General features: G+C 43.5%; 1 protein-coding gene across 1 annotated transcript in view; it reads left to right on the top strand.

The window, feature by feature from the left end:
• malt3 (MALT paracaspase 3) overlaps positions 1-14,570 on the top strand; it is a 103,709-nt gene that overhangs the window by 30,024 nt on the left and 59,115 nt on the right. Inside the window, exon 3 of the mRNA XM_052042613.1 lies at positions 10,987-11,122. Coding sequence (XP_051898573.1) covers positions 10,987-11,122 — 136 coding nt within the window. The remainder of the gene's footprint in view (positions 1-10,986; positions 11,123-14,570) is intronic.

Here is a 14,570-nt window from a genome sequence, read left to right as displayed (position 1 = left end):
GGTTCAATTCTGGCCACTGTCTGTAAGGAGTTTGTACGTTCTCCCTGTGACTGCGTGGGTTTCCTCTGGGTGCTCCGGTTTCCTCCCACATTCCAAAGATATACAGGTTAGGAAGTTGTGGGCATGCTATGTTGGCGCCGGAAGCGTGGTGACACTTGCGGGCTGCCCCCAGAACACACTACGCAAAAAAGATGCATTTCACTGTGTGTTTTGATGTACATGTGACTAATAAAGATATCTTATCTTATAAACTTTAACCAATCAGTTCACTATCTCTTCAGCCACATTCTTCAAAACCTTTGGGTTTAAACCTTTGGGACATAGTGACTTGTCTGCCTTAAATCCTGTGGGATTTTCCAGTATTATGTCCCTTGTGATTGGGATTTTACAAGTTCTTCCATGCTGTTTGAAATTAGCCCACTTGTGATCTTCATCGGTGAGGGGAAAGGAATTGTCGACATTTCGGATTAAAACCCTGCATCTAGTCCTGGTGCAGGGTTTCAACCCAAAACATCAACAGTTCGTTTCCCCCCCCCCCCCCCACAGATGCTGCTCGACCCGCTGAGTTCCTCCAGCAGATTGTTTGTTGCTCCAGATTCCAGCATCTGCGGTTTCTTGTGCCTCCATGTTATCTTCAGGATATTTACAGTATCCTCCACTGTAAAGATTGATGCAAAAAGATTGGTTCAATCTCTCTGCCATTTCCTTTATTAGTTCCCCAGGTTCATTTTCCGGACATCCCACACTTGCCTTAGCCACTTCCTTACTTTTTGATATATCCAGAGAAACTTTTACTGTTTGTTTTGATACTATATGCAAGTTTTCTCAAAATTAATTTTCTCTTTTCTTATGAGCTTTTTAGTTTTTCGCTGGTGGTTCCCAGACTTCTGGTCTGCCACTAGCCCTTGCTACTTTGTATGCCATACTTTTCAATTTAACATCATCCTCGACTTCCTCTATTAACAACAGATTGTGCCTCTCTCTCATGGAATTCCCCTTTTTCCAGTCAGGATAAATTTCTGTTGAGCATTATAATCTATGCTGTGTAGCATCTAAAACAAAAGTCAATTACAAGTGTATTGGGGTAATAATAGAAATGACATCCAATAATCTGGAAAATCCAGTCTGGCACCATAAAAGTACTGAATGTACTGGATTATCAGAGTTTACGTGACCAAAGGCCTGCTCCTGGGTAAGTTCTGTAATATACTGCTCTGAGAAGTAAGTTCTGATGCACTCCATAAATTCTTTTTGTACGATACCCTTGCTAGTTTGGTTTGTCCACTTAATAAGCAGATTAAAATTTCCCACAAATTCCCGTCAAACGTGCCTTATGATATTTCCCAATTTTGCTTTGCCCTATTGAAAGGCCACACTTTGGGGGGCCTATAGATAACATCACTGGAGGGGAGGCTTGTTTTCATGGTAGACTGGGCCATGTCTGCAACTTTCTGCAATCTCTTGCAGTCTCAGACAGAGCTGTTGCTATACAAAGCTGTAATGCATCCAAATAAGATGCTTTCTATGGTGCATCTATAAAAATTGGTGAAGGTCATCAGGGACATGCTGAATTTCCTTAGCCTTCTGAGAAAGTAGAGGCACTAGTGTGCTTTCTTGGCTATAGCTTCTACGTGGTTGGACCAGGACAAGCGATTGGTGATATCTTACACCTAGGAACTGAAGCTCTCAATCATCTCCGCATACAAGGGTGTTTACTCCACCTCGCTTTCTGAAGTCAATGACCAGCTCTTTTCTTTTGCTGACATTGAGGGAAAGGTAGTTGTCTCAACACCGTGCCCCTAGGCTCTCTATCTCCTTCCTGTCTACTCCACCTCATTGTTGTTTGAGATCTGGCCCACTACGCTGGTGTCATCTGCAAACTTATAAGATATCTTTATTAGTCGCATGTACATCGAAACACACAGTGAAGTGCATCTTTTGCGTAGAGTGTTCTGGGAGCAGCCCGCAAGTGTCACCACGCTTCCGGCGCCAACATAGCAGGCCCACAACTTCCTAACCCATTGTTCTTTGGAATGTGGGAGGAAACCAGAGCACCTGGAGGAAACCCACGCAGACACGGGGAGAACGTACAAACTCCTTGCAGACAGCGGCCAGAATTGAACCTGGGTTGCTGGCGCTGTAATAGCATCACGCTAACTGCTACAGTACCATGGAGTTAGAGCAGAATCTGCCCACGCAATCGTGAGTGCATAGGGAGTAAAGTAGGGAGCTGAGGATGCAGCCTTGCAAGGGGCACCTCCTGACACAGTCATGAGTGCATAGGGAGTAAAGTAGGGGGCCTTGCAAGGGCACCTCCTGTCACATCACAGCTTCTTTGTACTGAAAAATGTGTCTAGGGGTAAAGGACAGGGCCGGGGCGTGCAGAGGGGAGGAAAGCCGGTGAGGATCGGAGCCTGGGATTGCATCATTTGGGAAGGAGGTGGCTGTTGAGGTAATGGTGGTGGGGCTGGAGAGGATTTTCAGATGGGATTGGAGTGAACAGGCAAGTGGTCAGTGGGAGGGGAAGGGTAGGTCTCCATGGAGTGGGGAAGATCTCGGACAATTGTTGGGTTGGAAGATCAGCTGATCAGATGGCGGGGGGGTGGGGGTGGTGGGGTCATGGCTTGGGTGGGTCAAAGTGCCAGGGCATAGGTCCTGATGTATGAAGGGTTGAGGGCTCTCGCACGGTCAGGGCATGGGTTGAGATTTGAGCAATGGGGCACTGGAGGTTTGGGTGATCTGGAGATCAGCCTGGGTTACTAAAAACAGCTTGGGCTAATATTTCCATAATGTTGTAAAAGGAGCATCACACATGGAATTGTACGGCCAACATGAGTCCTGCAAGGATGACTTGCATCAGGAACTGCCCGGTTCAATTCCCAGAGACTCAAAATGACCCAGAAATGGTCCTTATTGCACTTCACTCCATTCCTAGCTGTTGTTTTCACTTCTGAAAACCAACATGCTAATGACCAGGTAATTCTGGCTTGAGAATTAGTGTTGGCAGGATACCAAGGAGAATTCACCTACTCTTCAAAGTAGTGCTTTGGGAGCTTTTAATGTCTAACTGAGCAGGCATGACCTTGGCTTAACATAACCTCTGTGTGCAGAACCCTATTAGAGTGTTGTGTAGGTTGCTTTGATCAGGTATTTGCACACATGATCTCCAGTCCTTGTAAGGTGTGGTTGGAGCTGGGCAGATGGGGGCAAAGTACAATCAACAATTCAGAAATGAAGCTGTATGCTGTTCATTTTACACTACACGTACATAACAATTTGAGAAACTAGTTCAAGGGTGACCTTTACTGAATTTCTCTAGATGTGCAGATCAAGACAGTTCCTGTATTTGTTATCTTAAGCATACAAACAATCTCTTTTGATGTGGTAATAACTACAAGTTAACTGACAGAAAGGGGACGTGATAACCTAAACCACCAATGCTAGTATTTTTATTGTGTTCCCCTTTTCTTATTCACACCTCAGTAGAGATGCTGCTGTTTGTCACGAGTTATGTTTACCTTGCAGGTGTATCCTTGATATTAGAGTCATAGTGTTAGACAGCATGGAAAGAGACACTTCAGCCCAACTCATCCATGCTGACCAAGGTGCCTATCTGAGCTAGTCCCATTTGCTTGCATTTGGCCCATACCCTGATTAAACCCTTCCTATCCGTGTACCTGTTCAAATGTCTTTTAACACAGCATCACCAGTCATAGGATAAGCCTTATTCCAGCTACAATAAGGACACCTGGGCTACAGAAATAAAAATAAGTAACCAGCATATCAGCGTCAGAATCCATCACCATCTGAGACAGAGGTGAGAAAAGACCCTTATGTATTTTTAGCTTTCATTTTCTATTTTATGGAAAGAGAATGAAAAGAGCTGGGTTGAAGAGGAGGGCGAGCAGTCAGGCAGCAGGGGTCCTGAGATATGATGTGGCATCAGTGGGCTCCCCATTGTGTTTTTGGTGACAATCGACGGTTAAGGACTGACGGATAGGCTGCATGTAGACCTGACTTTCCTGGATCTAGTCAGCCCCACACCAGCTGTGTTCAAGCCAACCCAATTTTGCACTGAGAGCTTCCAACAGATATTAGCCTCTTCGTTGAAGACACATGAGCAATGGGGGTGACAACCTTCTGGCTCGTAATGAGCATGTGACTCTGCTTTGCATATCATCGGCTGAAAAAATAAGTGCAGCATCATCATGTTTCCAAGCCAAAAGATCTCGTACCATCATTGGAAGACAAATCTGAAATTGAAAGCAGGAAGTGCTGGAAATATTCAGGCTAGGCAGTACCTATAAAAGGAGAAACTGTTAATATTTCAGGATGAAGACCCTAGCATGGTTCTGACAAAGACCTCCCAACCTGAAACTTTGGCTCAGTTTCTGTTTCTACAGGACTTGCCTGACCCCCAGTAATGACAAAAGTTATCTTAATACAAAAATGCCATGTAACATTTTCCTCATTTTTCTCATTTGTGGAGAAGTCAAAGGGTGTCTTGGCCAATCAGGACTTGCATTGACCTGCTAGGAGCACGGTGCAATACATGCATCAATTTCTCTAAATGAGTAGTTTCCCAATTAAAAGCTGAATAATTTCCACCCTATTTAGTTATTTTTATGGTAATCCTTCTACCGCAGCGCTGCCTGGTACTAACAGCTAGGCCAAGTCTAGCATTGAGGCCTGACCAAACCCCACTACGACCCCCTCTCCTTGCCTTGTTTAAGCTAAGCCATCATCATCCAAGAGAAGGCTATGCCTTCACTCCATCTTCCTAATGTGCTCAGATATACCACGTCCAATAACTCTATGAAGGCGGCTTCTCTGCAAAGAAGGGAACACCTAGGGGCAAGGTGGATGCCCTTCCACATTGTGTCCCAAAAGGCTGCAAGTAGCTTGGCTGAAATTTAGTGGTTGTTGCTCACTTCGGGTGAAAGGTCCCTTTTAATGCAGACCTTTCCTTCATGGAACAATCGTTTGCATGTTGAAGTGCAGGTCTGGAGTGCCCGCTCAGAGCTTAATGTTGAGCAGGATCCTGTGAGTGCAGACACAAGCCCTGAGGCCTGCTTATAAATGATGACCAAAGCTCAGCTGGATAGGTGACCATTTGCTGCAGAGACCAACTTCGCAGTGAAACTTCTGGCACCTACAGTGCTGTTGGTGTAACTTTTCACAAATAGAAATTTTAAAAAACTGTTGCAAATCTGAAATTGAAAACACAAAGTGCTGGAAATATTCAGGCTAGGCAGTATCTATAAAAGGAGAAACTGTTAACATTTCAGGATGAAGACCCTAGCATGGTTCTGACAAAGACCTCCCAACCTGAAACTTTGGCTCGGTTTCTGTTTCTACAGGACTTGCCTGACCTGCTGAGTGTTTCTGGCAATTTCAGTTTTCACAGAAGGAGTTGAGTTGGCTTTGGTGAGATTTCCACTGACATGTGGCAATGGAAATAAGTTGGCACAGGTTGCTTTGGCCTGGGTCACATCCTCATGCTAATGAACACAATTCTGAGTAAGTGGTTAAGATCAATTCTTCATGGATGCCGCTATAGTGTTGGTTTTAGCTCAAAGAATATAGCTGTAAGGTGACTTAGTGAATTTGCTATGGATCTTGTCAAGAGCTTGTAGGCAGGAATATCTAATAATCCTGTCTGGAATCTGCTCAGTGGTCACACGAACACAATATTCTCTGCCTCCAGAGGTCATCACACTGACGTCAATGGAGGCAAATTGCAATGTGCTGGCACGGCCATAATGTGTGTTTAGTGCTACTGGGGATGAGTTTCTAGGCTAATTGGGTGGCGCTACTTTTGCTTCTAAGTCAGAAGGTTGTGGGTGGAAGCCTTGCTCCCCTAACCTTGACCCCAAACTCTCAGGAACAGAGGGAGTGCTGCACTGCTGGGAGTGTCCATCTGCCCACTTAGATGGATACAAAACATCCTATGGTATAGTTTGCAAAAACATGCCCCCGACCAACCTTTATTCCTTAAACAACAGATTATTTCATTGTTGCTGTTTATGAGATCTTGCTAAGCACGAGTGGGCAACCATGTTTCCTACATCAGTAACAGTGATTATACTTGAAAGTACTTCATAGGCTCTCAAATCCTTGAGAATATTATAGAATTGCAGGTCTTTTCTATCTTTTTTCAGCTTGTTTCTTATCAGCTGCAGCGAAATTATCGGGATTCATTATTTAGATAAAAATGGTTTTAGAGATACCAGGAGACTCCCTCACAATTCTATCCTGCAACTTCAATTTTAAAAGACAGCAAGAGGCCTCACTTCTTCAAATGGTTCACATAGAGATGTTCCAGCTTTAAAGGGTGTCATGATAGGAATGTGCCTGGAGCCAGACCTCCTGACAATCCTCCTTCACCCTTAATCAATTTACCCAAATCCAGTCTGCATGTCTGTGAACTGCAATTGTATTTTTGCATTGAGTCATAATCAGGAATATATTTACTTGCCTTTTTAGCCAGACTGATTTGGATAGCACAACAGATTCATTATTCATTTAAGTTTCAATCCAGTTTAAATGTAAAATGATTCATCAGTGCAATTTGTTCCCACAATTAACTCAACTAAACAGAAACCTATTGTCACTGACATTTCACTGTTTCCTTTTTAATACAAGAGGGGCACATTGATAAAATATCTGCCCAGATCTCGCTTTTTACTCTAGGTTTAGGATGCACATATCCCAGTTTCATCGCAGAAATTTATTAGGCCTCTGTGACTTGGTAATGACCTCAGGGTTCACTTCAAGTGACTGTGTCCCCTTTTTTTCCTGGGATTGACCCTGGAATATGTAGTGCATCTCCAGAAGAGTCCACATCCACATAAAGTACTGGGTAGTGGAGCATAATTATAGAGTTATACAGCACAGAACCAGGCCCTTCAGCCCAACTCATCCATGCCAACCAAGGTGGGTTCCTGAGCTAGTCTCATCTGCCTGTGTTTGGCCCATATCCCTGTAAACCTTTCCAATCCATGTACCTGTCCAATTGTTTTTAAATATTGTAAATGTACCCATCTCTCCTTCCTCTGGAAGCTTGTTCCATATACTTACCACCATCCGTGTGGAAAAACCTACCCCTCAGGTCCCCTTTAAATCTTTCCCCTCTACCCTAGACTTATGCCCTCTAGTTTTAGACTCCCCTGACTTGAGATAAAGACACTGAGTATCCACCTTATCTATGCCTCTCACAATTTTATAAACTTCTATAAGGCCACCCCTCAGCATCCTTCACTCCAGGGAGACAGTCCCAGCCTATCCAGTCGTATAAGTCAAGCCCTCCAGTCTCAGCAACATCCTTGTAAATCTTTTCTGCACCCTCTCTAGCTTAATTATGTCCTTCCTAATGTATGGCGACCAGAATTGCCCACAATATTTTCAGGTGCAGTGTCACCAATGGCTTGACCAGGCCAGTTGTGGAGTAGGTCATCCAAGCAAAGTAACAAGGGCAGATGCATTATAAAAGTAGCTGATTTAGATGGATTTCATCTGTCTTTAGTCAACTCTGGGAGTTGTAGTTTTCTCCAACAGGCTGTGTAAGAACAGAGTAGGTGAGAAGTGCCACTGCTTCTGGGTGGAGAGGATATGAATGAAATGTATTCTGGCATAAAACGTGTGTTCTCAACTGTCTGTGGATTGTTCCATTTTCTACCAATGAGTCTCCCATTCTTGACTAAGGTTGTATTAATGTATTTGTCTCGCTAGAGCAAAGGTTCCCAAGAGTATCAGTGAGTCTCCTTGGCAAGGATGGCACCAAGCTCTTCCACCAATCTAAGTTGTTGCAGCAATCTGAATAGTGTCCGTAGTCTACTCTTTCAGCACATCATAAATCTGCAGCCTCTTCCACAGGATGGCCATGAAGTTCATGGGTGTACCATCACCTGCAGGTTCCCTTCTTAGTCATACACAGTCCTATCTGAGAAATCTATCACTGTTCCTTTGTGGTCAGTAAATCCTGGTACATCCTCCCCAGCTTTATTGTGGGCATGTCTTCACCAGAAGGACTGCATCAGTTTAAGAAGGTTGCTTAATACTATCTTCTCAAGGGAAAAGTGCTGGCCTTGCTAGTAAACCCTGCATCCAAAAATTGAAGAAAGAATCCAGTGAGTTTTTTGAAGAATCTGTGTCTTTGGAACATCAGTGAGGCCGTTGCATGTCTGAGCCAAGAGAATCTCAAGTGTCCAATACATGCCTGTTTAAATAGTGTGTTTGCTGTGTGGGATGGTGAATATATTCCACAATATTTTAAAGACACACACACCTCATGGGGCCCAGGCAATTAGGATCAGGGTTATACATCTTGCAACTCAGTGTGGAAGACAAGATTTAGGAGAACATTGTGATGGTGGGAAAGTAGAGGGGCAGAAAACCCTGTAGAGGCAGTACTGAATCTGCTAAAGTTTCACATACCTCTCACCCTCTAATCTTTTCTATTGTTCATCTACATTTTCACCTCTCTCTCTAAACTCAAAGTCCAAATTCTGTGCAACCAAAATGGCACTTTCAGGCTCAAACTCCCCTGCTCTCCCTCTCTCTTACACAGATACATGAATTACTCACAAGGCAATATCAATTTTATTTTGATTTATCTGGACCTCTCTAAGTACTTGAATCTAGACTCCCATCTGACGTGACACTACTGAAATAAGTTCCTGCAAAGATCATGCGAGCTTTGTCCCAGAAATATTAGAAAGATTGTATCCATTGAAACAGATGATTGACCAACCTACCCTTGTGTACTTAAAAATTTACGCAATAATTCATCTGCTTGGCCCTTGATTGTGATTCAGATCTAGTGAAAATGTTGCATTTATCACCTTTTGATATGCTTCATAAATTTATGATGGAATTGGCAGACTTTTTTCTGTAGAGACCCTGTTTCTTGGAAACCTTGTTTACTGAATGAGTAATTGATTGCTTCGGAGCCATGTGAAAAAGTGTGCCAGGCTCTTTTCTGTACAGGTTGGTAATATGTCATGGGTATATTTTTAACAAGACATTCCTCTGGAAGACAGAATGTTATTTTAGTAAAGAGTGACCTTTGTGGTAACTTTAAATTTTTGGCTGCTTTGTAGTTTTCAATTGGAAGAAAATGTAATCAAGCTGTGTCTTTATCTGCCAAGGCCCTGACTCATGAAATCTCTCTTCAAGTCATCGTCACCTGTGCACTTCTCTCCACTCCTTATCTATTCTCTTTTAAACTAACCTGTTTGATCAAGTCTCGGTCAGCTGTCCTAATATGTCCAACTCTGTATTAAATTCCTGTGAAGAGCCTTGGGACAGTTTTACTCTGATTGTTGCTGTGAAAAGCTAGTCACTTCTGATGATAATACCCAACTAAAAGGGAGAGTGAGATCTTGAGAAATTCCGCAGCAATTTAAAGACCACCTTTGTTCAGTCCGGCTTTGAGAGGTAGAAGACCTTTTTGCAGAATGACAGAGTTAAAGCGGGTGTACGGCTGCAGGGATAAGGAGATTAATGTAGAATGGTAATTGTGTATTAGATAATGATACAGAACATGTGAACCATCAGATCCGACTGGTGAAAAGTGATATAAAGAGCCTGAAATTCAAAGGGCTGTCCAAAGCCCAGAACTCTTTTGTGACTTAAAATGTTTGATTAAAAAAGTTTTGTCATAAGTATTGCAGTTAACTGTACATCATCAATAAAATTATGAAATTTTTTTGTTGGTAGATTGTGAACATTACTGATAAAGCCAACACTTATCATCCAGGCCGAATTGTCCATTGCTCTGAGTGCCTTGCCCAGGCATTCCTGAGTGCAGTTAAGATAAGATATCTTTATTAGTCATGTGTACATCGAAACAACGTGAGATGCATAGTGTTCTTGAGGCAGCCCGCAAATCTTTCTCAGCGCCTCTTTCCCAGGGCACCAATGCTCAATTCAAGAGGGCGTGGCTTTAAAGTAATGGGTGGGAAGTTCAAGGGAGATATCAGAGGAAGGTTTTTACCCAGGGGGTGGTTGGGGCTTGGAATGCGCTGCCTGGGGTGGTGGTGGAGGCAGGTACATTGGTCAATTTCAAGAGATTACTAGATAGGCATATGGAGGAATTTAAAATAGAGGGATATGTGGGAGGAAGGGGTTAGATAGTTTTAGGCAAGGTTTAAAGGTCAACACAACATTGTGGGCCGAAGGGCTTGTATTGTGCTGTACTGTTCTATGTTCTAAATGTCGCCACACTTCTGGCGCCAACATAGCATGCCCACAACTTCCTAACCCATATGTCTTTGGAATGTGGGAGGAAACCGGAGCACCCGAAGGAAACCCACGCAGACACTGGGAGAACGTAGAAACTCCTTACAGACAGTGGCCGGAATTGAACCCGGGTTGCTGGTGCTGTAATAGCGTTACGCTAACCGCTACACTACCGTGCCTGCCCCACGTTATCAGTTCAAAGTCACAGGTAGGCCGGACTGAGCAAGGGTTGGTATACTTCCTTCTCCGAGGAAGGTAGTGAGCTAGGTGGGTTTTTATGATAATCCATTACTTTCACAATCACCAATAAAGATCTTGCTATTGCAGATTTACTTGAGTGCTTGAATATAAATTGCCCAGGTGTCTTGTCCCAAGTTCATACTTGTTTCTCGCAATCAATTGAAACTTAACCACAATTCTATTGCAGTCCTAGCTTTGTACACTTTGTACCCTTTTTAGGAGGAGCGACTTGTGTCAAAGACACTGCTCTAACAATGCAGATTTGTTCCAGAGAACACCTGCAAAAAAGTGAATGAATTTGCTGGTGGCATCACCTTGCCAGTGCATGTGTTGGTGCTCATTTCTAAATATTAGGTGTAAAAGCCAGCAGTTGATGTAGATCTTTAGGACCGTTTCAGATATGGTCCATTTGTTTGGCCTGTTGAAATCCCCATGTCACAGTGATTGGACCAGGCATTTGTATTTGAAGGTCCTACTTTGAGGTTCTTTCTTTGTTGGTTACAGATCGTTGGGGCAACACAGTCGGTGCTTCTCATTGACTCTGTGAAGAGTGGAATTTATGTGTGCCGAGTGAACGATGAACAGAACCGATACGTATTCAGCAACTGGGCAAAGGTCAAAGTTCATTTTATCAAATCTGGTAAAAGCTTCATTTATAATTGGTTCACATTGGAATTAATGTGTGGTTTATAATTGGTGAGGTGAATGGGGAGATGTTTGCCAATAAGACAATTTACACAATGCTTAATTCTACAGTACAGTGAGTAGGATGCTCCTAACTAGGGCTTGGCTTGGGACAGCTGCTTAGAAGTGTCAGCATAGCTTCCTCAAATTTATTGATTCAGCTTCTCACTCTTTGTCCCAGACTGATCTTGTATCTCCTCCTGCATCTTGAAGTTTCCTTGCCTGTCCTTGCAAGTTGGTTAATTCTTGCTTTGATCTCCCTTTCCTTACCTCCTGTGTATTTGCTTTTTGGCCCCTGGGACTATGTAAATAATCTGTTATGTGTGTTATCTTGGAGCAAGTTGTACCTTAGATCACAGTTGTATTATATCAAGACTGGAGCACAAAAAAACTGGGTCCAGTTAGTGTGCCCCACATGAGCCGTCTCCCACCTCCCATTCTAATGAATATATTTGAATTACCTACTGGATATATTAGTGATGATTACATTTATGGAATCACTTTGTAACAATAGAAAGCTAGTTAGCTCATTGAGTAGACCAATCCAAGCCATCCCATTCTCTGTACTCCCAAAACCTGCAAATTATTCTCTATCTCCTGCCTATTCAGCTCCCACCACCCCTGCAGGAAGTGAATTGCAGATCCCAATTACTCTCTCTTTTGACATCTTCACACTTTAAGTTGAACCGCTCTCCCACATTAAACTGTAGAGATGAAGCGTCACCCAAATGCTACTTATAGGCATCCGATGTTATTTCTGATATTGGTCAGTCTCTGTGAAGTATCCCACACAGACTTTCATCTGCTCGGACCAGGTTCCTGAATTCACTCCAACACTGGGCCAGATGAAAACGAGTTCATTCATAGAATCATCCACAACATACAACACTGGCAAAATGCCCACTACTCAAATAGTCATGATTAGTCCAGTACCACAAAATTTCCAGAATTATCAGTTCTGAGGAGAAGACGTTGACCTGAACTCTTAACGCCGTCATGGTTTCTGCCTCACTATGCATTTCCAGCATCCCCTGCCCAAGGTTATCAGGATTCTGTTGAAAAATGAAAGTCCTGTGCTTATGTTGGTGACAAGGACCATCCAAGCATGAACACTTGACACAGCCAGCACAGATGTCAGTGCTTATATCTTGGAAGTTCATCCAAGCCAATGACATTACACTGTTGACACAAACAGCAGAGGTGGGTCTCTGGGCAGCTTGGACCTCCTTTGCCATTGGATTCAAACCTTGTTCATGTATCTGCCTCTACCATTTGCATTGGGAGCTTGTTCCATGTACTCACAACCTTCTGTGTGGAAAATCTGGCCCCTAGCATCCCCTTCAAATCTTTCCCCTCCGACCTTAAACCTGTGCGCTCTAGTTTTAGACTCCCCTGCCCTGGGGAAAAGACTGTGATTGTCTATCCTATCTATGCCCCTCGTGATTTGATAAACCTATGCAGCCTCCTTCATTCCAGGGATAACAGTCACAGCCTATTCAATTGCTCCTTATAACTCAAGCCCTCCAGTCCAGACAACATTCCTGTAAATCTTTTCTGTACCCTCTCTAGCTTGATCACATCCTTCCTATAGCATGACAACCAGAACTGCACACAATACTTCTAGTGCTCCAGCTTTGGTGTTGACACTGCTGCATCATGCGCCCACCCCATCAGCCATTACCCACCTTAACTTGAAAGAGTCTATGGTTCCCACATTGGTCTCATTAGCTATCTCAAAACCCACAGAATGAGAGTGGTACTGTGAACCATCCGGGCTATGCCATCTTCTCGTAGCTACCATCAGGCAGGAGGTACAGAAGCCTTAAGTCCCACACCACCAGGTTCAAGAACAGCTACTTCCCTTCAACCATTCGCTTCTTGAGCCAACCTACACAACCCTAATCACTACCTCCACTATCACAACACTATGACCACTTTTCACTACAATGGACTTCGTTTTTCTTTTGTTCTAATTGTGTTCTTCCTTGTAAAAGCTGTGTATGTTCTGTTTAATCAATGTTTTTCCTGTGAATGTTGTGTCTCTGATGCTGTGATGCTGCTGCAAGTACATTTTTCATTGCATCTGAGCATACGTGTACATAGGTGCATCTGACAATAAACTCGACTTTGACTTTGACTTTGGAAGTAAGTCATGCATGCTCCCAAGGGAATGTCTAAGAAGAGCTGACACAAACAATAAAGGAAGCAAAGAGGACATTCACAAGCAACATGCATCATTTGGAATGCCATTTCCGGACATGGTTCCCAATCCAGATACGTGGTGTCAGGGTTCCACCTGAGCAATGGGGATTCTGGGAAAGAACTTAAGGTTTCCTTCAACGGAAGGCTGCTTCCCTTTGACCCTCGCCCTAAATACCCCTGTGTCTTCCTAGATCAATTTTTAACATATCTGTTTCATGGAAGTAAAACTGGCCAAAAGGTGAAAACAATGGACAGCTCTATCCTGAAATGTGGAATATCATATGGGAGGTTGGCTAGAACACGCCATTCCTGAGCAGTGTCCCCTGTGTACTCTGCTGCAGAACACAGTTCTGAAGCTGATCAGAGATGCAGGGAGCTGTAGGTCCACTCCAGCTGAGTGGCTGGCTCCTGGTACTGGCCCACACCTGCTATTTGCTGTGATTCCAATGTCCTCTACAACACAAAAATAAATGATGAACAATACCATTGGCCTCATTCACAAAGACTTGGTAAATGCACCACAAAATTACACTGGCCATTCTAGAAAACAGCAGCCAAAGTGTGCCAAAAAGAGAAGAAAAGCTGCAGGTGGCAGAAATCTAAAATGAAACTGGAAAGGACTGGAAGTACTCAGCAGGTCAGGCAGCAACTGTGACTAGAGAAGCGGCATTATCAATTTAGAGTGAAGACCTGTTTGAACCTCCAGAGGAGGGATCAGGGTGGAGAGAACGTAGGGAATGTACATGATAGGGGGGAGACCAGGAGAGACTGAATAACACAAGTGGTGGTGGTGGCGCCTGCTGAGAGAGAGTAATAATAGCTGATCTGTTGGAGGCGGCATAAATATAAAGAGGTGAAAAATGCTGGAACTAAGATAGAAAATACTGCAGATCCTGGAGATGTGAAATAAAACAATGTTAGAAATATTCAGCAGGTCAGGCAGCATCTGTGGAGGGAGAAAACCAGAGATAATGTCACAAGTTGATGAAGCATCATCAGAATTGGTCAGTACAACAAACCAACAGGACTGGTTGTCCAAAATTGTTGAAATCTGTGGCTGCAATTTTTGGGCTTTTCCCAACCAACCCCTGAACTCCTGCTCTCTTCCCAAATGTGGAGGAATCTTCTCTATGCTTCTCTCATCACACCATTTGATAGTTTTAAAGTCTTCCATCAAATCAGCCCTCCTCTTCAAGAAAAGA

The sequence above is a fragment of the Pristis pectinata genome, chromosome 32 (assembly GCF_009764475.1).
Source record: "Pristis pectinata isolate sPriPec2 chromosome 32, sPriPec2.1.pri, whole genome shotgun sequence".
NCBI lineage: Eukaryota > Metazoa > Chordata > Chondrichthyes > Rhinopristiformes > Pristidae > Pristis > Pristis pectinata.
The sequence above is the reverse complement of the archived record's forward strand: the minus strand, read 5'-3'. Positions and strand labels throughout refer to the sequence as shown.